Source organism: Mus caroli, unplaced genomic scaffold (assembly GCF_978045245.1).
Source record: "Mus caroli unplaced genomic scaffold, Mus_caroli_1 scaffold_18, whole genome shotgun sequence".
Classification (NCBI taxonomy): domain Eukaryota; kingdom Metazoa; phylum Chordata; class Mammalia; order Rodentia; family Muridae; genus Mus; species Mus caroli.
In genome coordinates, this window is record NW_028227273.1 from 69,807,648 (window position 1) to 69,835,578 (window position 27,931).

The 27,931-nt window shown below is 48.1% G+C and overlaps 1 protein-coding gene across 1 annotated transcript; it reads left to right on the top strand.

The window, feature by feature from the left end:
* Positions 1 to 93: 93 nt before the first annotated feature.
* Positions 94 to 27,931, top strand: Ccnf (cyclin F). Its single transcript, XM_085832919.1, has 17 exons — positions 94 to 159; positions 2,067 to 2,221; positions 6,863 to 6,969; positions 8,114 to 8,181; positions 9,122 to 9,315; positions 9,955 to 10,008; positions 10,521 to 10,625; positions 11,226 to 11,303; positions 14,058 to 14,209; positions 16,770 to 16,934; positions 19,329 to 19,452; positions 19,712 to 19,892; positions 20,815 to 20,902; positions 24,439 to 24,538; positions 24,620 to 24,744; positions 26,110 to 26,279; positions 26,824 to 27,931. Exons 1-17 carry the CDS (start codon positions 144 to 146, stop codon positions 27,270 to 27,272), a joined length of 2,331 nt encoding a protein of 776 aa, XP_085689045.1. The 5' UTR covers positions 94 to 143; the 3' UTR covers positions 27,273 to 27,931.

Below are 27,931 nucleotides of genomic sequence, written 5' to 3' on the forward strand. Positions count from 1 at the left end.
GAGGTCCTACCAGTAGGAGCTCCCGGCGCGTTTGAAAACGGGGCGGGGGTGGGGCCCGCGCCTGCGTGAGGCGCTCCGTGCACTTGCCCCAGGCGCGGGCGCGCTTGAGAGCGGTCTAAAGCGGCAGTGGAGGGAGCTCGGCGATGGGGAGCGGCGGTGGTGAGTGCTGGCGGGAGCCGGGTAGGCGATGGGTCGTACGGAACGGAGGCCGGAGGAGCATGGACTCGGGCCCCTATGACCCGGGAGGGCGCGTCGCATCCCCCAAAGCACGGGGTAGGCACGGATCCCCGACTGCGAGCCCGCCCGCGCGGTTTAAATGCCCGCCCGGTGCCTATGCCTCTCCTGATACCCCAGGGCTATTTAGGTTCTCTACTTAGCAAACTACGATTTTACTCATTTGTGAAGTCGTGGGCAATCCACATGATATAGAGCGATCTCAGGTCCTGTCCGGACTCTTGTGGGCGGCTTGATCACCTGAGGGTTGGCTGAGGCCACAGGATCTGCCCCGTGAAAACGTCTCAGGACCTGGGGGTGCGATTTCACTTGTTAGAGTGGTTAAACACTTCCAGACATGCTCTAGAGCACACGAGTCAAGAAACTGTTATGATAATATTCTTAGAATGTTTGGGAATTATAGCTCTCTGGGTATACATTTGGCCTTTGCTGTAAATTTGTTTTCCAATAAGACTCAGGTGAAGAGTTTGGGAGTGGACAGTCTCTTAGAGACCTCCTGATGGAAAGCTTTATCAAGGCCCGGGGAACAGCCACTTTTGCCTCAGTGTGAGGAGGAAAAATAGGTAGAAAGATAGGCAGGAAGGCAGGACCTTACGGAGGATAATGTGGGGGCCCTTTGTGAAATAGGGGAAAAAGCCATAGGCGTTGAATGAAGAATGAATTGCTGAAGTAAATATTGGAACAACCCACTGTGGGAGAGGGAAGAGGGCTCATCTGAAGAGCATGTCTGGGTCCAGTTGCTGTGCCTGAGTTCTCAACATGTGTTGTACGAAGGGGCACAACTCCATTAGGGGGAGTCACACGACCTTTTCACAGGAGTTGCAGATCAGACATCCTGCATATCAGATATTTACATTAAGATTCATAACCGTAGCAAAATTACAGCTATGAAGTAGCAATGAAGGTATTTTATGGTTGGGGGTCACTGCAGCATGAGGAACTGCGTGTATTAAAGGGTCCACAGTGTTAGGAAGGTATGATTTTCACTGTAAGCTGAGTGTGGAAGACCCCTCTGTTTGGGGACCTGGGGAGCTCTCACCATCTGCCAAGCTGAAAGCTGCTCTGGGATGGATCTGGCCTCCATGTTCTACAGAAAGGCCTGCTAATTTGAGTTCCCAGTCTATGTTATGGAAGTCCCTTGGAATATACTCAACTGTATGCTGTTAGTCGCATGTTCAAATATAAACAATGTAAGCTGGCCGTAGTGACTAACACTTAGAATGCAGTACTTGGCAGGTAGAGGTAGGGGGATCAGGAGTTCAAGGGTAACCTCAGCTAATGTTAGTGAATTTGAGGCCAGCCTGGGCTATAGCAAAAGTCCAAGGAATCTTACTGACTGGTTGAGCTAGCCTTCACTGCTGAGCAGTTTCTTGGCCACGAAAGTACCTTCTTGAGTACAGTTCAAGGAAAACATGGATGTTCATTAGTGTCGGCTGCTTTCTCCAGTTCTGGTTGTCATGTAGATCTTGGATCAGGAAGTTTCCAACATTCAAGTTACGTGTTACCTGATATTCTCCCTGAATATTTATTGGCTATAAAAGGAATGGTGGTATCTTTTTGTTGTTGTTGCTGTTGTTTTTTGAGACAGGGTTTCTCTGTATAGCTCTGGCTGTCCTGGAACTCACTCTGTAGACCAGGCTGGCCTCGAACTCAGAAATTCACCTGCCTCTGCCTCCCAAGTGCTGGGGAATGGTGGTATCTTAAGTAATTCATATGGTACACTTTAATTTTAAAACTAGTCTCTTGTGTGAATAGAGGACAGTAACTATTAAATCATCTTTAGATACAACTTTTTATCTCTCCAAGGCTTGTGAATTTTTTTTCCCTTTCAGTGATCCATTGTAGGTGTGCCAAGTGTTTCTGTTATCCTACTAAACGAAGAATCAAAAGAAGACCCAGAAACTTAACCATCTTGAGTCTCCCAGAAGATGTACTCTTTCATATCCTGAAATGGCTTTCTGTTGGGGACATCCTTGCTGTCCGAGCTGTAAGTCACCATATGGAAACAATACCAATCCTAGTGTTGTTGGTCATACTGTAAAGATCTTGTGTACATTTATGTGTGTGTGTGTTTTAAATTTCATATGCATTTGTGTTTTGTCTGCATGTATAATTGTGTGAAGGTATTAGATCCCCTGGAACTGGAGTTACACACAATTGTGAGCTGCCATGTGAGTGCTGAGAATTGAACCCAGGTCCTCTGGAAGAGCTCTTGACACTGAGTCATCTCTCCAGCCCCAGATTGCAAGTTTTTTATGTCAGCGTTAAACTTTGATGCAAGAATTGTGTGGTCTTATCTTTTTTTTTTTTTAAATTTTATGTATATGAGTGTTTTGCCTGCATGTCTGTATACACCATGTGCATGCAGTACCTGCAAAGGCCAGAAGAGGGTGTTTGATCCCTGGGGACTTGAGTTTCAGAAGATTATCAGCTGTTTTATGGGATGCTGGGAATTGAACCCTGGTCTTCTAGATGGACAGCCAGTGGTTTTAATTGCTGTGCTATATCTCCAGCCCCAAGAGTGGTTTTATTAATTGATTGATTTATTGATTGGAATAGAATCTCAAGTTAGTAACTGATCTTGAACTCCTGATCCTCCTTTTACCTCTGGAGCTTTGGGACTGCCATCCGTGACCATCGTACCCGGCTCTTCCTTACCTAGCGACAGTGTCTTAGCTCAGCGTGGTCCAGAAGTGCCTTTTTAGTCCAAAATGACTAAACTCCTGATCCCCAGCTTCTACCTCTCATGAGCTGGATTACAGACCTTCAGCATCATGCCTGTCAAGCATGGTAATGCTGTTCATAACTGTTTCAGTTATAATAAGGTGTTTCCGTTATAAGGACTACATACTGAGATTTGGCACAACTCGTTGCAATGTTTACTTCAAGAGAAAAAGACCCTTTGATTGCCATAAAATTTGCATCTCAAGAAGACAGTTTGGCGGAGCGGGGTGACACACACCTTTAATCCCAGCACTGGGGAGGCAGAGGCAGGTGGATTTCTGAGTTTGTGACCAGCCTGGTCTACAAAGTGAGTTCCAGGACAGCCAGGGCTACACAGAGAAACCCTGTCTCGAAAAACCAAAAAAAAAAACCTATCTGGGGAATCTAATAGTTCTTCTGGGCTGTTCAGGCTCCAAGCACAGATGTGCTGCATACACATCAAGTGTTTTTTGTCTCTTAAATATTTATTTATGTTATGTATATGAGCACACTGTAGCTGTCCTTCCTCAGACACACCAGAAGAGGGCATCAGATCTCACTATAGATGGTTGTGAGCTACCGTGTGGTTGCTGGGATTTGAACTCAGGACCTCTGGAAGAGCAGTCAGTGCTCTAAACCGCTGGGCCATCTCTCCAGCCCCCATATAAGATTTTTAAAAGGGAACAAGGTCATGAGCTAGACATGGTGATTCATGCCTGTCGTCCCAGCAAAAGAAAGGACCGACCCAGGAAAAGTTTCCCCGAGTTCCACACACACGCTGTGGCATATGTGTACCCATAATTCATACACACATACATATACTGCATAAGTAATAAAATTAAAATTAAATAAGGAGGAGTAAAATAGTGTTAATAAGAATTCCTTTTTTTAAATTATTTATTTATTTATTTATGTGTAAGTGCGCTATAGCTGTTTTCAGATACTTTTCTCTTCTGCCCTGCTCATTCTGGCCCAAAGATTATTTATTATTTGTAAGTACATTGTAGCTGTCTTCTTATCACTCAGATGAGGGCATCAGATCTCATTACAGATGGTTGCTGGGAATTGAACTCAGGACCTTCAGAAGAGCAGACCTTCTTAACCGCTGAGCCATCTCTCCAGCCCAAGAATTCTTTTTTTTTGTTTTGTTTTGGTTTTTTGGGTTTTTTTCGAGACAGGGTTTCTCTGTGTATGTAGCCCTGGCTGTCCTGGAACTCACTTTGTAGTGTCTGCCTCTGCCTCCCGAGTGCTGGGATTAAAGGCGTGCACCACCATGCCTGGCAAGAATTCTTTTTCTTTTTCTTTTTTTTAAAGCTTTTTAAAATATTTATTTTTTAAGATTTATTTATTTATTTATTTATTTATTATATGTAAGTACACTGTGGCTGTCTTCAGACACTCCAGAAGAGGGAGTCAGATCTCGTTACGGATGGTTGTGAGCCACCATGTGATTGCTGGGATTTGAACTCCAGACCTTCGGAAGAGTAGTCGGGTGCTCTTACCCACTGAGCCATCTCACCAGCCCCCGGCAAGAATTCTTAAATTTCCAAGAAGAGCTGAGTCTGGTGGTACAGCACTTGGAGACAGCATGATCTCTGTTGGTCTAAGGCTAGCCTGGTCTACATAGCAAGTTCTAGAACAGGCCAAACTACAGAGAGAAAATATGTTTAAGGCTGTTTCAGAGTTGTTTATTTTATTTTGTTTTTAAACAAAACCAGACAAAATTTATTTAGCAGTTTAAACAGCACTTAAAATATAAATAATTTTATGTATCTGGGTGTTTGGCCTGCATATCTGTATGTGTACACACGAATGCCTCCTGCCTAGGGAGGTGTCGTTGGGTCCTCTGGAACCTGAGCTAGGGATGATTCTGAACCACCATGTAGGTGCCAAAGAACTAAACCCAGGTCCTCTGCAAGAGCAGCCAGGGTCCTGAACACTGAGCCATCTCTCTTGTCCCTTTATTTATCAGTTTTTCTCCTATGAACCTGGAGTCAGCAACTTCAAGAGCAAGTTTAAGAATCAAATATTCTAAGACTACAACCTAAGTAGATAGCAGTTTATACTCACACTGAGGAATGGTGTTGGGAAATAGGGAATGTTGTGTGTCAGAATTCAGTGACTTTCTATTTCAACAGAAAACTGTGCTTGCACGGTCATCTTCCAAGGTGTTTCATTCAGTGTGCATTGGGGCTGTGTTGGCAACACTGTGCTTGGTGCACATTTGTGTGTTGTTTATGTGTGGTGTGCGTTTGTTTGTTTTGTGTTAAAAACCAATTCTGCAGTGAAGTGGGACACATCATGTCTGGGTTTTTGCATGTTCAGAAATCTTTCACAGTTGCCAAGTTGTCTGCAGCTCTGTTCAGTTGTGTGACCCACGGTTCCAGTTGTGCTGCAGACAACATACTGTGACTATCTTAAAACAAAACAAACAAAACCACAACAAAACCCGTTTTCTTTCTTCCCTCCCTCCCTCCCTTCCTCCTCCCCCTTTCTTTCTTTCTTTCTTTCTTTCTTTCTTTCTTTCTTTCTTTCTTTCTTTCTTTCTTTTTTTCCTTCCTTTCTTCCTTCCTTCCTTCCTTCCTTCCTTCCTTCCTTCCTTCCTTCTTTCTTTCTTGCAACAGGGTCTCTCTTTGTAGCTCTAGCTATCCTGGTACTCACTTTATATACCAGGCTAGCCTTGAACTCACAGAGCTCTACCTGTCCCTGCCTCCCGAGTGCTGGGATTAAAGGCTTGCACAACCATTGCCCAGTAAGTGTTTTCTATATAGGAATTTGAGGTCATCTTTGGACTATTGTACAATTTTTGGAACCCTGGGTTTACATTGGAAACTCAGAATGTTAGGCGCTACTTACCCTTCTCCCAAGATAGCTTTTCTGTAGCACCTGCCTCAGCCTCCATGCTGGGATGGCTAGAGTCACCATGCCAGCTTGTTATGTGGCATATCTATATTTTAAAAGTGTGTTGTAGATTAGGGTGATCCTGATATACCTTGTTTTTAAAAACTTATTGTCGAGGGCTGATGAGATGGCTCAGCGGTTAAGAGCGCCGACTGCTCTTCCAAAGGTCAAATCCCAGCAACCACATGGTGGCTCACAGCCATCCATAACAAAATTGGATGCTCTCTTCTGGAGTGTCTGAAGACAGCTACAGTGTACTTACATATAATAAATAAATAAATAAATAAATAAATAAATAAATAAATAAATAAATAAATATTAAAAAAAAAAAACGTATTGTCGAGGTTATCAATATCCCTGAAAGCGTCAGCACTGTCGGCTTGATAGACAGCTGGAGTTGTTAGGCATAGATACCTTTAGAAAGTTGGTGTCTGCTTTGAAAGTTTGATGAACAGTGCCACACTTGTCTTTTAAAGGATAAGCCATGCTCACTTCCATTGGGATAAGCAAGAGCTGTGTCCCCTTCCCCTTCTCTCACCCTTTATTTGTTGAGACATCTCTAGGTTTTGCTAACGTGAACTTGCAGTATAGACCACCACCACTGCCCAGCACAAGACAGATTTCTGACCTGCCTGGCACCAGCCCATTTCCCCAGTTCTTTGCAAAGGTGTCTTCCTTCCTTCCTGTTTTCTTCCTTCCTGCTCTCCCTCCCTTGGACAGAGACACTACCCTCTGCCCTGACTGGCTGCCCGCCCCTGCCTCCAGTGAGTACTAAGGTGTGAATTACCGTGCCAGGTTCATCTCTTTCTTAGCATAGGTCTTTCCTTCTGCCTCAGAACATGAGAGGAACTCTTTTCTGGCTTCTTATCTCTGTACAAAGCAGTCTTATTTTCATACATGGAAGTTGAGTTCTTTACCATGCTGAGACTGACATGTCTATGTGTGTTCCATATCCAGGAGCCTCCGGGAACAAGGATTTGGGAAGTCCCTCTGTGATTCTCACATGACTTTGTTTGCTTTGCAGGTCCACTCCCACCTCAAGTACCTGGTGGACAACCATGCCAGTGTGTGGGCATCTGCCAGCTTCCAGGAGCTGTGGCCTTCTCCACAGAACCTGAAGCTCTTTGAAAGGTAAGCCTGTGTTTTAAGAGTGTTGGTCTCCTTTAGCCTTTGGTGGTGTTTGTGTGCTGGCTCGTGTCCCAGGGCCTGATTCAGGACTTGTTTTCCTGTTGCTCTCATCCCCTGAAAGAGACCCGAAACTGGAGAGCTCACCCATTGAGGCCCCCTGCTTCCAGCCACGCCGTTGCCTTCCTCTGCCTGCCCTATTTCCAGAGGGTCCCACTTGGTTTGTGATTGTTCCTGATTGACTCAGATGTGAGTCACCTTCTCATGGAAGCCGTATTCAACCTTCTTTCCTTTTGTTGAAAACTGAGTAATTTCAGTTCTGATATATTGGTCACAGAATGACTCATGCCCCTGCTGTAGTCGTGACTGAAAGAGAGGCAAACCAGATGGGGCAAACTTATAATCTGTGACCCCATTGCCAGTGACCAGGCCCGCTGTCTGAGACCCCCAGTAGCCCCAGAGCGTGTCCTTGGGACAGGGGACTGAGCTTGAGCCTTTGCTTGTCACAACTGAGAAACTAACTCAGGACAGGACTTTCCTCCTGAACGCTTCCTTCCCAGACCCTTATCTATTTGAGTTGCTAGTGAAGTCCACGTGTGTGTGCGTGTGAGTATGTATATATATATATTTTAAGAGTTATTTATTTTTATGCATGCATGTGTGTTTGTATGTATTCGCACTACCTGTGTGCAATGCCCACAGATGCCAGTAGAGGGCGCCAGATTCTCTTGAACTGGAGTTTCAGGTGGGACTTGGTTTTTAGTGTATTCACAGTTGTGAACAAAATGAACACTGTCCAACTTATTTAATTTTTTATCATCCTAAAAAGAAATCCTTTACTGTTTAGCAGGCATGGTCCTGTCTCCCTGAAGCCCACAAGCCCTTGGCAATCTGTTAACTGTCTTCTGTCTTTGGAGTTGGCAGTTGTAGACATCTCATGTAAACAGATCATAAGGACTTGACCTTTTGTGATTGGCAAAGGGACCTGGGGTTCATCTACACTGTAGCGTGCAATCAATAAACAGTATTTGATTACATTTCATGAAAAAAAATTCCATCAGGAAATAAACTTTTCAACACCAAGGGCTGTGACTTATCAAATGACCTTTTATTACCTAAAATAATGTGGCTTATGCTCTGACTGCCTTAGGGCTGCTGAAAAGGGAAATTTTGAAGCTGCTGTGAAGTTGGGGATTGCCTACCTCTACAATGAAGGCTGTAAGTCCTGGGGACCCTGCATGTGTTGGAATTTGAGTTAAGCAGATGCCTTCAGCCCTTCCAAGATTTGGCAGCTTAGATCTTGCTGCTGGTCAGCCCTTTGTCTACCCTTGACACTTGGATATAGGTTCTAAGGAAGTCACCCTCTTTCCTAATTTGGATCGGCAAAGGATGACTGAGCAGAGCCCCAGAATAGGAGGTGCTCGGCAAATCAGGCCAGGTAACACCAAGGCTTCTGCATGGACGTAGGCAGCTTCTTTCCTTGGCCGTCCTGTGAAGCCTGGAAAGAAACCAGCTCGCTCATTCTCCAGGAACGGAGCCACAGGCAGCCATGGTCCCACTGAAATCCTTAGCCCCAAGGCCAGCTGCTCCGTAAAAGACACCTGAGGAATGCGCTTCTGTCCTGCCCTGGTCTTCAAGATGTATAGCATTTAGAGTATAGAATACCAGTTTCCTACAGCTTAAAGATCTGCTGTCTTGCTTATAGTCCCTGTCCTTGGCGGCCTCTTCCAGACTGAGGAGAACTGAGGCTCCTACCCTAACCCCCTGTCAGTTGACCATACCCAGACATCATTCTTGTACCTACATTATGCGAAGTTCATGGTTGTTAGTTTGTATTTTCCTAAGGTGCTTCAACCACTGCTGTCCTCATTTAGAATATTCTCATCCTTAAGAGAACCTTCCCTTCCAATCATTCGCAGGGTCATTTCCCTCGAGGAGGAAGGTGGAGGATGTAGGAGCCACCATCCCTTTGAGGGTCAGAATCCATGCTTCCTGAAGGACCCCAGAAGGGGGCTTGCCTTAGAGAAGTGGAGCCCCGTCCCACAGAGCTTCAAAGCTTTGCAGTGTAATAGTTTATGCTTTTAGACTTGGACAGAAAGACTGGCGCTCTCTTCCCATCCCCCAGAGACATCATGGCTTTGCCCTGTTTCTCCCACAGTGTCTGTGTCAGATGAGGCCTGCGCAGAAGTGAACGGCTTGAAGGCCTCTCGCTTCTTCAGCATGGCTGAGAGACTGAATACGGGTTCTGAGCCCTTCATCTGGCTCTTCATCCGCCCACCGTGGTCAGTGTCTGGAAGCTGCTGCAAGGCTGTGGTTCATGACAGCCTCCGGGCGGAGTGTCAGTTACAGAGAGTAAGTCCTGGCAAGGCCTGGGACACAGCCTGAAGCATGTTCCATGGGCAGTTTAAAGTCAAGGTGGAGGTGCTGAAGAAAGACTAAGTGTGGGGCTGGACTTCAGCTCAGCAGAGAGCTCTCACCTAGCATTCTGGAAGCCCCGGGTTTTAGCTATAGTGCTCCTAAAAAGAAGAGAGGGGGGCGGGGAGTAGTTGTAGGTGAAACATCTTGGACTGATTTGGTAGAAAGTATCTTAGTGGGCCGGAGAGATAGCTCAGCGGTTAAGAGCACCGACTACTCTTCCAGAGGTCCTGAGTTCAAATCCCAGCAACCATATGGTGGCTCACAACCATCTGTAATTGTGTCTGAAGACAGTGAGAGTGTACTCACATATATGAAATAAATATGGTCTGAGTGGGGCCGGAGTAAGTGGGGCCAGAGGGGAAAACAATTAAAAGGAAAAAAAACAAAAGGAAAAAAGAGGGTGTCTTAGTGAATGTATTGGTGGCTGGAAACCAAAGATTTAAGCTGAATAAAACACCGGTAGCTGGAAACTGAAATTAGGGGTGGAGGGGTAGAGATCTAGAGATCTGGACAGGGCTGGGGAGAAATGTCTGCCGAGAATCATGCTTGTTTTTTGTTTTTGTTTTTTTTAAGAGTCATAAAGCTTCCATACTACACTGCTTGGGAAGGGTGCTAAATCTTTTTGAGGTAAGTTAAGTTTTGTCTGAGGTGAATACAGAGCTACGCCCTGCCCTGAGGTGGGTCCCTGGCAGAGAGCCTGAGGCTTCCACACTGCCTTGGAGGGAGGTGGACAGGACAGCTTGGAGGCTAAGTGATGGAGGTGCCAGGCAGGCACAGCTCTCCTGTCATAGGCCTTACAGAGTTCCTGCCTCCCTTGAGGTTTGTCTCGGGCTCTGTGGTCTGTGGGTCCCTTTTGCAGGTGTAGGCTAGGTAGTAGCTTCCAGTGAATGCTGCAAAAGATGTGCAAGACAAGGGAGGCGGGTGAGCGGTGAGAGCCACCAGTGCCACCATCCGTGCTGCTCAGAGCAGAGCCCCAGGCCAGGCTCCCTATTGGTCAGTTACCGAGCACTGGCTGCTTCTCAGCCTCGTTTCTGCCATGATCAGTCAGCACTCTGTACGACTGCTTGAGGGTCGAGCGGGAGAGGGAGGCTGTTGGGCAGGAGATGAGGAAGAACCGTCTGTGCTTGGTCCCGCTCCAGGACGAAGAGAAAAGGAAGCAGGCGCGAGGCCTTTTGGAAGAGTCTTCTCGTCAGGGATGCTTAATCAGCTCATACCTCCTTTGGGAAAGTGACAGGAAGGTGGATGTAAGTGGGGCTTCGTCTGGTGTGGGATAGACCACAGGCACAGTTTCATGTGACCTCATCTGGTCTGGGATAGACCACAGGCACAGTTTCATGTGACCTCATCTGGTCTGGGATAGACCACAGGCACAGTTTCATGTGACCTCATCTGGTCTGGGATAGACCACAGGCACAGTTTCATGTGACCTCATCTGGTCTGGGATAGACCACAGGCACAGTTTCATGTGACCTCATCTGGTGTGGGGTAGACCACAGGCACAGTTTCATGTGAGCTCATCTGGTGTGGGATAGACCACAGCCATGGTTTCATGTGGCCCTGGTATAGACCACAGACAGCCATGGTTTCATGTGGCCCTGGGATGAAATTTGGTTAGCACAGGGGAGGCTTCTTTTTCAGATCCTAGGTTCTCAGAGGTTTGGATGCCTCTGCTTACCGAGCTACTATTACTCCCCCCCCCCCCCAGACTACCATTATTTGGGGGTAAAGGCTAGGGAGGCCAGTGTACTTGAAGAGTATGGGAGAAGATATTTAGAAACCTGTGGGGCAGTTCTGAGTCCCTCTCAAGACATAGCTGTGTGAGGATAACTTTCTCTTGTTGACAGATGTCCGACCCCGGACGATGCCTCCACAGCTTCCGGAAACTCAGGGACTACGCTGCGAAAGGCTGCTGGGAAGCCCAGGTGACTTCAGGCTCTGGATTCTTTTCTCTGAACCTTGGGGCAGGACTGCCTAGGCTTTAAACGGGGAACTTAAGGAAGCTGTGAGATTGGTCCAGGACTAGAGCTGAGTCTTTTTATTTTGTTTTCTTTTTTTTTTTTTTTTTTTTTTTTTTTTTTGGTTTTTCGAGACAGGGTTTCTCTGTGTAGCCCTGGCTGTCCTGGAACTCACTTTGTAGACCAGGCTGGCCTCGAACTCAGAAATCCGCCTGCCTCTGCCTCCCGAGTGCTGGGATTAAAGGCGTGCACCACCACGCCCGGCTTGTTTTCATTTTTTTACTTATTTACATGCATATGCTTGTCTGTATGTACATGTCCGGTGCATGCAATGCCTGTGGAGACCAGAAAAGGGTATTCATTGGCTCTCCTGGAAGTGGAGTTACAGGCAGTTGTGAGCCACCTGATGTGGGTGCTGGGAATTGAACCCGGGTCGTCTGTGAGATCAGAAAGCTTTCCTAAACCTCTGAGCCATCTCTGGCCCCTAGAGCACCTTAAAGGAGTTTAGTAGTTCTGAATGTTTAAGAAGACCCCAGAAATTCTTCAATTATCTTAGCCCCTTTCTACCCTTGCTGGTTTACCGATAGCCTCTTAATTCTCAGTGCTGCTGCTGTCACAATGCACACCCCTCACTTTGGAACATTGTTCTGTAGACCATGCTTACATGAGAACAGATGCCAGGCTGCCTGGGAGTGGAGGGTGTGTGGGGCCCCTGTTAGTTACTTAGTTCTGGCCTTACTTGTTCAGGCAGAAAATGGAGAATTTAGAACTAGCTTTCAGCCAACCCTGCTTTGCCAACTGTAGAGAACTTGCAGGCTAGGCCCTTGGTTCTATCCTGAGCAGGGGGAGGGAGCTGCTTTAGAACAAATCCAAGACATCTTCACAGATTGCCACACCGGGGAAAGCTTGTTCTTGTTGCCCCACCGCATGGATGGTAGATATTCAACATCTCAAATGGTAGGAAAGAAAAATATCAACAGATGGTCCAGGCTGATCTCTGTCACAGAATATTTGTGTTCATGTCTAAGATTGTCAGAGGTTTACAGAAAATGTGATTAGTAAGGTGGCTCATCATTTGCTGCCAAGCCTGATGACCAGAGTTTGCTCTCCAGGAGTCATATGGCTGTCCCAAAAGATGTCCTCTGAGTGCTCGCACGCACGGAGTCTTAGGATGACCATTGCGGTGATGAAACACCATGACCAAAAATCAAGTTGGGGAGGAAAGGGTTTATTTGGCTACCCCTTTCATGTTCATCACTGAAGGAAGCCAGAAACTCAAACAGGGCTGGAACCTGGAGGCAAGAGCTGATGCAGAGGCTGTGGCTGGGGCGTTTCTTACTGGCTTGCTCATGGCTTACTCAGCCGATAGCACCCAGGACCACCAGCCCAGGGATGGCCCCACCCACAATGGGCTGGGCCCTCCCCCATCAGTCACTGATTAAGACAATGTCTAGAGCTTTCAGCCTGTGGATCTTCACCCCTTTGACAAAACTCTCTCTCCAAAAATATTTATATTGTGATTCAAAATAAAATTCAGAAAACAGGATCATTCTCAGAAAAGAAGAAATAAATTCAACAGGTTAAAAAAGGTAACATTTGCCAAATATAGAAGCTGAATCTTTGTCTTCAAGAGGCTGAGGCAGGAGGTTTATGAATTTGGAGCTACAGCTTTAAATGAGCTATTGGGGACGTGTCTCATTAATGTGTTCTATTTAATCTTTTTGCTGTTTTTGCGTCAATACTAAGTAACATCTGTAAGATTTTACTTATTGGTTTTTTAATGTATATGGCTGTTTGCCTGCATGTACATTCCCTGTGTCTTCTTGGTGTCTGAAGAGTCCAGAAAAGGGGGTCAGATCTCCTGGAACTGGAGTTACAGACAGTCTGAGCTACCATGTGGGGGCTGGGAATTGAATCCCAGCCTACTCTATCTCTCTAACCCAAGATATTTTTAGTGATGGTAGTTCCTGCTGATGAATGTCAAATAGAAGAGGTGTTTGTTATGAGTGACATGTGAGCACGGACCCCGGAGAGAGTCCTTGGATACGTGTAGACAGCTGTTCTGGGAACTCAGCAGGAAGGGAATCAAATGGTCCACAAAATACTCAACAGACAGAAACACTCCAAATGGGAAAACTAGTAAGATTGCCAGGTAGAGTAAAAAAGATGCTGAGAATAAATTCTGGGCATAAATACACATACACACCAAGCTACAATTACCTAGGAAAACACAGAGGAAATGTAAAAGTTGTTGACAGTGGTCACTGAAGTCTGTGGGTGCCGAGCAGTGTCTCCTAAGTGTTGACACATCTCAGTCCACCCTCATCTGACTCCAGGGCCATCGATGCGCCATTTCATAACAGAAAATTTGGGACTGGAGAGATACCCTGTGGTTAAGAGCTCCGGCTGCTCTCCAAGAGGACCTGCGGTCATTTCCCATCAGTCACATGGTTACTCACAATCGTCTGTAGCTCCAGTTCTAGGGACCTGACACTTTATTCTGCCCTCCTTGTCACCAGACACACCCATGGTGCAGACATACACAGGCAAAACATCCATATATATAAAGGTTTGTATTTATTTGTTTAGTTTAGTTTGAAAAGTAAGTCCTAGAGCTCTTAGCCGTGCTGCTAAGGAGGCCCAGGCTGGCCGTGTGTGCTGAGTGGCTGCTTGCTGAGCCCCTCTGAGCGGACTTACACTGCGCCTTATCTCTCCCCGTAGCTGGCTTTGGCCAAAGCCTGTGCAGGTGGAAGCCAGCTTGGACTGGAAGGGAAGGCCTGCAGTGAGTCGGTCTGCCAGCTCTTCCAGGCCTCCCAGGCTATCAACAAGCAGCAGATATTCTCTGTGCAGAAGGGGCTCAGCGACACCATGAGGTAAGGCCTTCAAGAGCTGTGTTTGACCTGGTGGCGAGCAAAATTTGTATTCCCTGTCCCTGGGCAACATGCCATTGCTTTACCAACTTATTACAATCTGTGAGCGTGTGAGCTGTTTAGTAATTTGATGAAGAAAGTATTTCCGCTCCACATTGATTGATAATTTTTTTTTACTTTTCTCCCATTTCTATGTGTTCATGTATGTAGGGTGCACACGTGTGTACATGCACATAAGACCCAAACTTGATGTCACGAATCTTCCATTGTTTCTTCTACTACATTCAATAAGGCAGGGTCTCTCTGGCAAACCAGAGCTGGCCTAACAGTGAGCTCACTGACTGTATTGCTCTGGGGCTCCCAACCCAGCCTCACACAACATCTGGAGTTAACAGTTGGTCACCACACACAACAGCTGGAATTCACAGTTGGTCACCACACACAGCTGGCATTTTCATGGGTTCTAGATCCAAATGCCAGTGCTTGTACTTGTTCAGGAAATACTTAACCATCTTCCCAGTCCTGTTGTAGCTCAGACTAGCCCTGAATTTCTAGTTATCCTACTTTAGCCTCCTGCATTGTTCTGAGAGTACAGGTGTATGCCACCAAAGTCTTTAAAGCAGAAAAGCATGCTAAATTGTTCAAATCATCATTATGAAATGATGAGACTTATCACTCCAATTTCTGAAGCTAATATACAACTTTTGGTTTTGGGTTTTTGTTTTGTTTTTTGGGTGGAAGAGGACCTAGATTTGAGCCCCAGCACCTTATTCATGATGAATTGCCTCTAACCCACAACCCCTATAAATATAACCTTTTCTTTACAGCTCTCTTTATAATCAGTATATTTTGTGCCACTCAGTGACTAGAGGTCAGACTTAGGGAGCTGGCGAACCCCTCCTCACCCCTATCCCAGCCATCCCATCCCTTGGGTTAGCTACTGTGATACCCAGCACAACTGTCTTTATTCCAGGCTTCAAATGTTAGTGATAACACAATAAATTGCAGAATGTGTTTGAAGGTACCTAGAATTAGGGACATATGAATGATGTTTTAAGCTTTCATCTGAAATTTCAAGTAAAATTTTGATTTATGATGGGAAACCTCTGGCCCCTTGTAAGCACTGCTTGGAACATGAACTATGTTTAGTAAATGCTTTTTTTTTTTTTTTTAAATCATTGTCCTGGGGCCATGGAGGTGGCCTTAAGTGAGTAATTTGCTCGATGCACAAGAATGGCGACTTGAGTTTGGTACCCAGCACTGGAGGTCTGAGGGAGTGGCATCTGCCTATAATCCTGACACTGAGAAGTGGAGACGAGTAGGTTCCAGAGGTTCTGTGCACAGCCATCCTAGTATTATTGGGAAGCCCCAGGTTGATGCATGCCTTTAATCCTAGTACTCTTGATAGCCCAATAATCTGACTTCTAAAACCAGATCACTGGGGCCAGTAAGATGGCTCAGCAGGTGGAGGTGATTGCTGCCAACCCTGAAACCCTGAGTTCAATTCCCAGGACCTATGTCATGGAAGAAGAGAACCAACACCCAAAGGTTGTCCTCTGTCTCCCACATCCCTGTCATACATGCAACCACACATACTTACCACCCATACCCACAAAATAAGTGTAATGATGATTTTTAAAAAGAAGTCAGATTATTAAGCTTGTTAAGTATGTCTGCCTAGAGGAACTGCCTAGTCTGTTCACTCCTGTCTGCTTTAAACCTCACCCCCTGACCCTTCTTGGGGGGTGGGAGTGGGGAGTAGACCTTGCCTGTCCTGTTCCTCGCCACCTCAGCCCAACTCCCTATCCCTTCTTCGACTTATGACGATGACTCTGAGCTGAGACGAAGCCTGCCCCTTCTGTCTCCCCAAGAGTCCACATCATTGCACCTTTTTTCTCTTGCTTCCTGTTGATCTAACCCCTCAGCTTTAGACAAGGATCTCTTGCCCAAAGAAGCATTGGGCTTACTAGGGTGTCCTTACGAGATTCTCCTGGGATTTTTTTATGCCTTGTTCCCCAGGTTTTTAACTCCCTGGTAGAGAGAGACTTCTGTCGGCCTTCTTGTGTCTAGGCATCCATCTGGGGTGCTGGATGAGAGAACACCAGCACAGGCACTGAGTGGTTCTTACTTTAAGTGGCATTTCTGGCTCCTTGATCCTCTGCAGAACATTGTCCTGCGGGCCCAGACAGTGCTTGATGATGCAGAGCAGCTGAAACCCTCTGTCAGATTCTGAGAGCTGTGATCTGTCCCCAGCCCTGTTGTGTTGCCTGTTTGGTACCCACTGCCTATAAGCATTAGGGATTGAGATCACCCAGTGCTTTGGTGGCTGAGGGCTGACTCGGATTTGTGAACACTGGGGATGTGCAGGCTTCGGGGCCTGGGCACAGGCTGCAGAGATGTGTGAACCCGCCAACCAGCCTCCTGGGAGTTGCCGTGGGCGACTTGGAGTTGGTAAACCAGTGGTTTCAAAATGATGAGGCCACTTGCTCAAGCTGAACAGACTTGGCAGAAATGGCAGCTGTGATGCTTGTCCTAGTTTTCATGGGTGGCCCTCTTTCTGCAGGTACATTCTAATCGACTGGTTGGTGGAAGTTGCCACAATGAAGGACTTTACAAGCCTGTGTCTTCACCTGACTGTGGAGTGTGTAGACCGGTACCTGCGAAGGAGGCTGGTCCCCAGATACAAGCTGCAGCTCTTGGGTATTGCCTGCATGGTCATCTGTACCCGGTGAGGAGCCTTGACCAACTGGCAGGGCTGAGGTGCTCATGTGCTGGTCCCCCCAGATGCAGAGGCCACCGTCCTCTGAGTCCTAGCTGCTGATTTTTAAGGGAAATAACTTAAGTGCCTTACCTGGCTCAATTGTGTTAATACAATAATTTCAATCCCAGTGTCCTTTGCGAGGAAGGGATGGCAGAGTTGACTCTTTGTATGTCGATTATACCTCTTTGGGGGTCTGTATCCCCACACACAGTCTGGGGACCCAGAGCATGGACTTGGGAAGGCCTAAGCTAGACCACACTTTCCCATGATCCAAAGGATGAGAGTTGTTAAGAAGAGTTGGTTGTAGCTGTTGGCTTGTGCCTTCCTCCTCAGTCATCAGAGATAAACTGTCACTGAGATGGAATTGTCCAGTCTACCACCAAAGCCTCCACCCATCAGAGCCTGCCACAGGATGTCACGTGTCACACGGCAGCCTGTTCCCTGGCAGCTCTAGCTTTTCAAATAGGTTCAGTTTATATTTTTTTCTCAAGCTGTGCCTTAGATTTGCCTCTGGAAGTGATGTGGAAGGCGCTTTTCAAAATGTAGTTTGCATTTTCTTACTCTTCTAAACTTGATGGCCCCAGCTTGGTCTGCTGTTTCCTAGGACACACATTTCACATCCCTGCTAACTTCTTCCTAGGCTCGCTTGCTTACCAGGGTTCCTATCGCTGTGAAAAAGCGCCATGATCAAAAGCAGCCTGGTGGGGAAAGAGTTATTTCCAGTTTATGCTTCTGGGTCATAGTTCATCACTGAGGAAAGTCAGGGCAGGAGCTTGAGCAGGGAGGGAGCCTGGAGGTAAGAACTCAGATCAGAGTCCATGGAGGATGCCGCAGAGTGGCTTGCTCATGTCTTGCTGGGCCTTCTTTCTTATAGCGCCCAGAGCCATCAGCCCAGGGGCTGTACCACCCACAGTGAGCTAGGCCCTCCCATAGCAATCTAGTAAGATTTCTTCCCACGTGACTCTTGGGTCAACCTGACTCATAGAGGAACCTGTGGGCAGAACATCCGGCCCGCTGAGATGATGGTCATGAAGGAGACCCGCTCACATTTGCTCCCCTCTGAGCTCCACGAGTGGTTCTTTTTCCTGTGACTGCCAAAGCTCCCAAGCCCACCTTCCTTACCAGGTTAGCCATGTGGGCATATATATCCAGCCACAGTGGACACTGTAGCACCTTCCAGTATCCATGTCCCAGCTAGAGGAAGCATGGTCATGTGACCACAGGAGGAAGACTGTGGACTTCAGGGGGAACATCTGACCTTACCACATCCCAGGCCTTCTTCAGATAGGCTCTGTGACCCGAATCTCACATCCCAGGCCTTCTCAGCAGTCAGCAAGCTGGTGAGGCTGCTGCCTCCGCTGACCCTTCTGCCAAGGTTGAGCAGCAGTCCACATTGGCTGGGGGAGGGTGCTTGTGGGACCACTGGGACAGAATGTTCCTGATTGTTAGTACTTGAGGGCAGCAGAGAACAGGCTGCCCCCTGCCTCAGAAACAGTCAGGATTCCTGTGGCCAAACACTGGGAGGGCTGTGTGTAGCCCTCCTGCACTGGGAGGGCTGTGCGTAGCCCTCTACCGTGCTCTAGGCGCCTCGTCTCCACCTCCGCGCCCAGCAGCTCACCTATCTTTATGTTTGCATTCTTTGTCCTCAGATGCTGAAAGGGATAGGACAGGAGCTCAAGCGGTTGTTTAAAAGCTTGGCGAGTCTGCACCTGGCTTTGAACCACAGCACAACCAAACAAACCTTTAAAAAAAAAAAAAAAGCCCTCATCTGTAAAGTCATAAAGAGAAATAGAGCTAAATTAGTGTCGCTCATGGATCTTTTTTATGGATGAAAATCAGGACATGACAGCTCCTCGGTGGTTATAAAGGAGAGAACAGCTAGAGTAGACTGTGCCATGAGAGAAGAAGGAAAGGGAGACGCAGAGAGGAAGAGGGGAGCTGGACGGAGGGGTGGGGGACCAAGAGAACAGATACCAACATGGCTGGGTTATATGGGGATCAGAGCTGCTGGAAGGGAAGGCCAGCCCCTGGACTGCAAAGGTTCAGGGTAGGGTTGGGGCAGGAGTGCTGGGAGGAGCCATAGGTACTCAGTGAGACTTGTCCCAGGCATCTTCGGGACCTGACACTTGTACATTTTTGTCTGTGCTCTATAGCCATGCCTCTCCTACTGGGTCTGTGGATCCTGTTCTGACCCCCTCTTTGTAGCCCCTGGATGCTCTTTGATAGTCAGAAGCAAGTGGATTCGCTCCATAGCTTCCTTTTGCCACCTGAGTCTGGAGCCATCCCATCATGCTTTTGCCTTGAGGCTTTCTGAGCCGTGGCCCCTCAGCTCAGGCCTGAGAGCCCATCTTTACATTCCAGGTTCATCAGCAAAGAGATTCTGACGATTAGAGAGGCTGTGTGGCTCACAGACAACACATATAAATATGAGGACTTGGTACGAGTGATGGGGGAGATCATCTCCGCCCTGGAAGGGAAGATTCGGGTAAGTAGGGCTTGACTTTCTCCTTTGAGCAAAAGTTTCTTCTGTTTGAGGTCACGGGGAGGTGTTTCGAGAAGCTGAGGCCATTGAGCGCTACTGCTGTGGAGAAAGCACCAGGAAGCCATGGCTGCGGTGTGTCATTAGCTGCCCTGAAACCCTGAGCTTGGGCCCCAGCATGAGCACCTAGGCCAGAACCCTGCTGGGCTGTGCCTCAGTGTAACACTGATGGATGAGACGTGACATTTTCCTCCCTCTTGTCTAGATCCCTACCGTGGTTGACTATAAAGAGGTCCTGCTGACACTGGTCCCCGTCGCACCCAGAACCCAGCACCTGTGCAGCTTCCTCTGTGAGCTCACCCTGCTGCACACCAGCCTGTCCATCTATGCCCCAGCCCGCCTGGCCTCTGCAGCCCTTCTCCTGGCCAGACTCATGCATGGGCAGAGTAAGGAGAGGCCTTCTTGGGGGCTGTGGAGGGTGACCTGGTATCTTGGGGAAGTCTTGGATGAGAGAGGTTGGAAGGGAGGAAATGAACACTCCCTCCTTCATCCTGGAGAAGAAAGCAGCAGTATGGATCTGAAATGGGGGTTGGAGCCAGGTGGTGGTGGCACACACCTTTAATCCTAGCACTTGGGAGTCAGGGGCAGGCGGATTTCTGAGTTCAAGAGCAGCCTGGTCTACAGAGTGAGTTCCAGGACAGCCAGGGCTACACAGAGAAAGTCTGTCTGGAAAAAACAAAAAGAAAAAGAAAGAAATGAGGCATGGGGGGTTTCTGGGCGATGGTTCTACCTGAAGCAGTACATAGTTTTTCAAGTGTGTATACTATGTATGGAGTCTTTTAAAAAAAAAAAAGATTTATTTATTTATTTATTCTATGATTATGAGTACATTGTTGCTATCTTCAGGTCTTCTGGCACATCAGAAGAGGGCGTCTGATCTCATTACAGATGGTTGTGAGCCACCATGTGGTTGCAGGGAATTGAACTCAGTACCTCTGGAAGAGCAGTCAGTGCTCTTAACTGCTGAGCCATCTCTCCAGCCCCCTATATGGAGTCTTTTCAAAGATAGTTTTTTTTATCTTGACTTCACATTTATATTTAATTTCTATGTGCATGTGTGTGCCCGTTCCATGCCGTGGTCAGAGGATGAGTGGCCTGCAGGCATTGGTTCTCTTCTACCTTGTGGCTTCCCGGAATCAGTTCTAAGTCACCAGGCTTGACACTGTGTGCCCTTTGCCCACAGAGCTATCTCACTGGCCCACCATTTTAAAGGGACTAAAAGCCTGAGTCTGGGTAAATGTTACAGAACTACCAGAGCTGTAGGAATTGTGGGGTGCTGTGACAATCCTGGCCTGCTTTTCTCCCCAGCACAGCCCTGGACCACTCAGCTGTGGGACCTCACTGGGTTCTCCTACAGTGACCTCGTACCCTGTGTCCTGAGCCTTCATAAGAAGTGGTGAGTCCAAGTCTGAATCTGTCGTCTCTGAACACTGGAGAGGGCTAAGGGATGGTGTGAGTCCTGGTCATTCTGAGCCACATTCTGAGCCACAGCTCCATGACACCTAGACTGCATACCAAGACCCTGTCTTCAGAAGGGAGGCTGGTGGGGGTGGCTCTGTAAGATGAGCTTCCCTGATGAGACCTATCTCCTACCATCAGACTTTCACTTTATCGCCTAGCTGCTGTCACTCAATCCACATGTCTTCTTGCAACGTTTCATGCCAGAAACGTCTTCTCTGGGGCTGACGTTTAAAATTGTTATTAATAATGGTATTATATTAAAGTTACAATAATAATATTTTAATATTGTTATTTTTAATTATTATTGTTATTATGATAGGATGTGAGAGCACATGTGTGCATGTGGAGATGAACCAACAACTCACAGAGTTCAGCTCTCTCCACCCTTTTATGGGTTCTAGGACTTGAACTCCGCTCCTCAGGCTTAAGCAGCAAGCATCTTTGCCTACTGAGCTGTCTGGTCAGCCCTGAGTTGGCTTTTTTTTTTTTTTTTAAGACTTATTTATTTATTAATTATATGTGTGTACACTGTAGCTGTCTTCGGACACTCCAGAAGAGGGCATCAGATTTTTGTTACAGATGTTTGTGAGCTACCATGTGGTTGCTGGGATTTGAACTCAGAACCTTTGGAAGAACAGTCGGTGTTCTCAACCGCTGAGCCATCTCACCAGCCCGCTGGGTTGGCATTTTAAAGTCCCAGAGCTAGAAATAGTCCCATGGATTTATTTCTGTGTCCATGTAGAACCTGTCTTCTTGAGGAAGAGGAAGCCAGCAGGCAAGGTGTCCCCACTACCAGTCTCCTGTGCCCACCCATCTCTGCTTTGGTGATTTACCCACCATCTGTGCTTCAGAGTCTGTGTGGGCTGTGTTTGCTCACCTCACAGGACCCTTTCTGGGTACTTAGAAAAAGGCCAGAATAGGAAAAACCAGTTTTCTCTAATGGACTCTCACATGGTATACAAGCCACACTTAACCTTAGGCCTGTGCCCAGCAGCAGATACCAACACAAATGAACTTTTATAGTGTTGGGTTTTTTGTTTGTTTTTGTCTCATAGCTTAGGGCAATTTTTGTCTTAGGGGTCTTTGTGTATATTATGGTTCCCGATTTTGTGTCTTTATGGTTGTGTGTGTGTGTTACACAGTTTTTTTTTTGTTTTTTTTTGTTTTTGTTTTGTTTTTTTGGTTTTTCGAGACAGGGTTTCTCTGTGTAGCCCTGGCTGTCCTGGCACTCACTTTGTAGACCAGGCTGGCCTTGAACTCAGAAATCCGCCTGCCTCTGCCTCCAGAGTGCTGGGATTAAAGGCGTGCGCCACCACGCCCGGCTTACACAGTTTTTAAAATTCTGGTTTGCTTGCTTTTTTAGTATGCCTTTTTGTTTCATAAAGAGAAAGAAAGCTAGGAGTTGAATGGGTGGGAAGTGGGAAAAAGATGGGGGAGGGGAAACCATGGTCAGAATGTACTGTATGAATTTGTAAAAAGAAAGAAACAGGCAAGAATAATTCAGTCTCGATAGCTTGTCAGGCAGCGATGGACCATAGAAAGGAGAGTTGGGGTGGGTGTAGCTGGAGGGACGGCTCTGTTGGTCAGAGCACTGGATGCTCTTCCATGAGACCTGGGCTCAGTTCCTAGCACCCGAATGGAGGCTCCTAACCACCTGTAACTCAGTTCCACAGGTTCCCGTGCCGTCTTCTGGCCTCCATGAGCCCCAGTACTTGTGGTGCAGACATACCTGCCGGCAAACACCCATACACATGATACAAAAATAAATAAACCTTTGTAAAGAAAGAAACCGGGTGGGGAGGGTAGGTGCGGATGTGGAAGTGGTACGTACCTGTGTCCCACGTTGGGGACATTGGTACAGGGCTGGTGCAGACAGGTACTGGGCTGCTGGCTCTAAAGGGAGTGTCTTGGACACTGGGCTGGCTGCCTCTGCCTTCTCTCAGCTTGGCTTGCTGTCTGGTTCCTCCCATTTCTTGCTTCCTTCCCTGGGGTCCTTCTTCCTCCCCGCTGCACTGGCTGGCTGGTTCTCTGTCCTCATGGCCTCCTCCCTGAGGAGCCAGGTAGTTCTGGCATCTTTCACTGCTTGGATCCTCCCCCCCAGAAAGTTAACCACTCCCAGTATTCACAGCTACTCCAGGGCTCCTGGTCCCAGCCCAGCCCAGCCCACCTTGCTTGTATGTCTGAGCTGCTGCTCTCCCACGGTGTTCCTCCCAGAGGTAGTACTGGGTGCTCCTCCTTCGTCTGCACGACCTGCTGATGGCTGGGTCCAGTGTCCTTTCCCTGTATTTGGTCACCTGCCTTGAGAGCTGGCCTCTGTGGTGACTGTGCTAATACCATGAGGCTGCCTCTCTATAGCACGTTCTTTCCGTTCAGCCCAGAGCCTCCTCTTGGCTTCCAGGGTAAAGTCTGAGCTCTCTAGAATAATCCACCAGCATCTTCCCTGCCCTCCTGCCTCCCCACTGGGCTCCAGTGATGAGGACCTGTCAGTATAATTATGCTTTTGCCTACCCAGTTTCCTCCTGTGGTGCCCAGACCATGCTGAGGAAGCGCTGACTGTCACAGGCTCGGTGTCTCTGCCCTCCACCTTTACTTCCACTGATTGTGACCTGATGTTTATCTGCAAAGAAGGAGTGTGTGTGTGTGTGTGTGTGTGTGTGTGTGTGTGTGTGTGTGTGTATGTGTGAGAGAGGGAGAGAGGGAGAGAGAGAGAGATTTTTGGTGGGTTTTTTTTTTGTGTGTGTGTGTATTTTTTCTGGTTCTAGGGATAGACCTCAGGGCTTCATGTATGTTAAATATACTCTACCCACGCTGATCATTTAAGTTTTATGGGTTGCTGGGCACTGGCGCTGCAGGCCTTTAATAAACCCAGCAGGCAGATTCCTCTGAGTTCGAGGCCAGCCTGGTCTACCAGAGTGAGTTCCAGGACAGCCAGGGCTACACAGAGAAACCCTGTCTCGAAAAACCCAAGGGGAGGTGGGGAGTTGAAAATCTAAAAGTTTGTTTTACTATATTCAGATTTATACAACGAATTTTAGAACATTTCGCCACCCTTCAAAGGAAAACCCATTCTTTAGCCATCACTTAGCAATCTCCCAACTTCTTTGGCCCCAGCATCCATTCATTGCTTCGCATCCGTGGCTTTGCCCGCTCTGGACGTCTCCGAATGAAGCAGCCATGTAACCTATCAGGCTGTGAGTCTGGCTTCTCAATTGAGTACCCCATTTCCTGGGTCAAACTGCAATGCGTGTTGCTGTGTGAATGGACCTTTGTCCATCTGACCGTTGATAGACACATGAGTTATCTCAACCTCTGACTGCTCCTATGTGAGATAAGCATTCTTGTGCCTGATCTTTGGAAACTAACCACCTGAGGAGCTGCCACTCTCCCTATGCGTCCTTGGCAATGGGACTGGTTTTGAAAGCTTGCTGTCCTCTCTGGGAGTCACATGTCAGCTTTTGTGTCCATCTCCAGTTTCCATGATGATGCACCCAAAGACTACAGACAAGTCTCTCTGACGGCCGTGAAGCAGCGGTTTGAGGATAAGTGCTATGAGGAAATCAGCCAGGAAGAGGTACAACCCCGCTTTGTCACTTAGGCTCCTGGTATGGGTGCCTGGATGGCTCTGTGGTACTTCACTCTGTCCTCCCTACAGGTGCTGAGCTATGCTGCATTGTGCAGTGCATTAGGAGTAAAACAGGAAAGCCCAGAGCCCCCATCTTTCCCTAGCTCGGAGATCCACACCTTCCTCAGCTCGCCGTCTGGAAGGAGGAGCAAACGGTGAGTCTGCTCTGTCTGCAGCCACGCCACGGCTCACTCCCTCACAAATGGTAGCTCTCAGTTTCCTTCTTGACACAGCAACCAAGAAATAAAAGCTTCCTAAGGCAGTTTGTACAGCAGCTCCCAGATCAACCCAGCGGCTTGGGCTTGGCCAAGGCCTGTTCCCAAGCATCGCCTTTTGTTGTTGTTGTTGTTGTTGTTGTTACTCGAGCCTGTCTGTCTTGTTTTATCTCTGTTACTTTCAGGGAGATGGACCTGAACACAGTAGATCCTGTTCAGATCTCTCCCTGCCTACACCATTATTCATCATGGTGCCCTCTGCTCCATGCTGTGGCATAGACGGTAGTTGGTTGTGACTTGAGTAGTGTCTTTGTTAGCTGCCTGCCCTGTGTCTGTCCTTATCTCCCAGACCAGCCCTTTGCTATACCTCCTAGAATAGCTCCCTCACCCACTGAGTTGTGGATCCTGCAACGCCCAGCCTCCTCCCTTGCTAGCCCTGCCTTGGGAGTCCTCAGTGCACTGTGTGCTCCTGAGCAGCCTTCAGTTGGGCACTGGTGCTAGGTGATACCTGACTTATGAGCCATGAGCGTTCTGTGATGGGTGGGTCCTTGGCTTCAGTCACCGGTCTCCTGATGTGAGGAGGCAGCAGTGTGGGGTTCACCTCCTTTAAAACCTGCTACAAAATATCTGCACTGCATCTTCCTCTCTGTGGAGTGGGGGAGATCTGGGTCCTCCTGAGAAGGCCACAGTTTACATTGTGCTCTGTATTTGGTCCTCTTGACTAACTATTGGGGACAGGGTTATCCTTGGGGATATCTCAGACAGACATGTGTACCTACTAGAGGTGGATCACTGATCCTCTAAAGGGCCTAATTTCAGTGTTAAACCGGCTCTCCAAAAGGCCCTTCATAGCCCCTTCAGAAGGGGCTTCCAAAGAGACCTGGGTAACATGGGACATCCACATTCCAGCAGAAAGGCCTGGTGAGTGCAGCAGGCTCTCCCAGAGGCCTGACCCCAGGTAGGCAGGTTTGTTGGCCTTGCCCAAAGACAGACTGCAGTCAGGCCCTGCATTGCCCCTGTCTGGTGTGTCTAGTACCCTGTAGGGTGATGAGTCTGCCAGTTATGAGAAGGGCTCAGGGCCCAAAGCTGACCTATTCTGAAGCCTAACCTTACCCAGTTCTTCCTCCAGTTGATCCCCTGCCCTGAGGGCTCACATCTGCCCTAGCTTCATGTGTGTTTTCTAGAACACACGGTGAGAGCCAGGGGCATGTGGGCATTAAGCCACACGTAGATAGCAGCATTACGTTGGTTCTCCAGGTGCTACCATCTGTGACCAGGGTTTATGTACTCTTCCCTACCTTGCAGGAAGCGAGAGAACAGCCTTCAGGAGGACAGAGGCAGCTTTGTCACCACACCCACCGCAGAGCTATCGAATCAGGAGGAGACATTGCTAGGCAGCCTTCTGGACTGGAGCCTGGAGTGCTGCTCTGGCTATGAGGGAGACCAGGAGAGCGAAGGCGAGAAGGAGGGTGATGGTGAGTGCCACTCGTGCTGGGGAAGGGATGTGGCATGCGGGTGACACGTGATCTGAGGGCCATCTGGCACTGTGCTAAGGAAAGAAGCGAACACTAGGGTCAAGGGTTTCCCCCACCTAATAGGGAGCGAGGATATACCATCCCTATCTGGGTCTTTGCTGGTTGAAGGACCTCACTTAGACAGATCCTGTTGCGTGCGCGCATGTGTGTGCGTGTGTGTGTGTGTGTGTGTGTGTGTGTGTGTGTGTGTGTGTACTGCAGGAGGTCCTCTTCCCTGTGTTCTGGCGAGGAACATTGACTTAGGCAAGTTTCACCTGCTTTTCCAATTGCTTGCTTTTGTGTCCACTCCGATAAAGTGAGTTAGGTGACAAGTTTGTCACTCTCTGCTGCCCTGTGGGTTATCAAGGGGAACCTTTCCAGCTTGAGAGAGTCAAACTCACAGACAAGGCTTTTACGTAAGCAATAGCCTGGGCCCTCCAGTCCTGAGCAGCTGGAGGGTCCCAAGTTCTAATACTTAAGCTATAAACACCCCACATTTTCTCAGTCACAGCTCCCAGCAGACTCCTTGATGTCACCGTGGTCTACCTGAACCCAGAAGAACATTGCTGCCAGGAGTCCAGTGATGAGGAGGCCTGGCCAGAGGACAAGATCTACCCAGCACCAGGCACCCAGGCACCTCCAGCCTCAGCTCCCAGGCCCCTTCTCTGCAATCGGGGAGATCGGGCCAAGGACATTACGACCTCCGGATACTCCTCTGTTAGCAGCTCCAGTCCCATAAGCTCCCTGGATGGTGGCATGGGGGGCTCTCCCCAATCTACCTCAGTGCTCTCTGTGGGCAGCCACTCAAGCACAAAGCCTTGCCACCATCAGGCCAAGAAGTCATGTTTACAGTGTCGTCCCCCAAATTCCCCAGAGAGCGGTGTTCACCAGCAGCCGGTAAAGCGCCAAAACCTGTCTGTACACAGTGACAAGGACACGAACCTGGCTTCCTGAAGCTCTGAGTGTGTTAGCCTTCACCATGGTGAATGTTTACTGAGGGAGGGCTGCTGTTGTTCTAGGACACTGCCTATGGGTACTGTGTAGATCCTTAGGGGAGTTCAGTGCAAGCTGTCAGGACATTGAGCTCGGTGACCAGCTCAGCCTCTCCGTGTCGGACAGCAGCCACCCAGCTGTCATGCGCACCTGTGAAACCCATCCCTGTCTACCCTTCTGTGTCCTGCTGTCTCTGGGAGCATGAGCCTCTGTGTTGGCATTCACTTTCTGAGGCCAGGAGCTGACAGCCTCCTTGGAATACTAGCGGCCCAGGTGGCCTAACACAGTTCAAACCCTTGCTGGCAAGTCTTGTTTTAGACCAGTGGGGAGCTCTCAAGTGAAGACAGCACTCTCCTCCCACACCCCTTCCGCCTAGGGAGCCTGTGTCCCTGCATATCAGTGTTGACTGTAGCCTAATGGTGTATGAGGCCCTTAAAGCTGGGGTTGCAGGTGTCCCTGTCCCTCCCAAAGTGGTTTGTCTGTGTCCCATTATATCCATGTGACCGTATCTCTGCACTGAATTTGGAGGCCATTCTTTGCCTGTCTTTATTTCTACATTTCTTCTAATGGGGAAAAAAAGGAAGCATTTGAAATAGAGGGTATTGAATAAAAAGATAACA

Bases quoted from the DNA above. Each gene is read 5' to 3' on its own strand.
- Ccnf (XM_085832919.1), top strand. The intron at 10,009-10,520 runs GTAAGTTAAGTT...GTCCCGCTCCAG, and splicing joins GGGTGCTAAATCTTTTTGAG to GACGAAGAGAAAAGGAAGCA. The intron at 11,304-14,057 runs GTGACTTCAGGC...CTCTCCCCGTAG, and splicing joins AAGGCTGCTGGGAAGCCCAG to CTGGCTTTGGCCAAAGCCTG.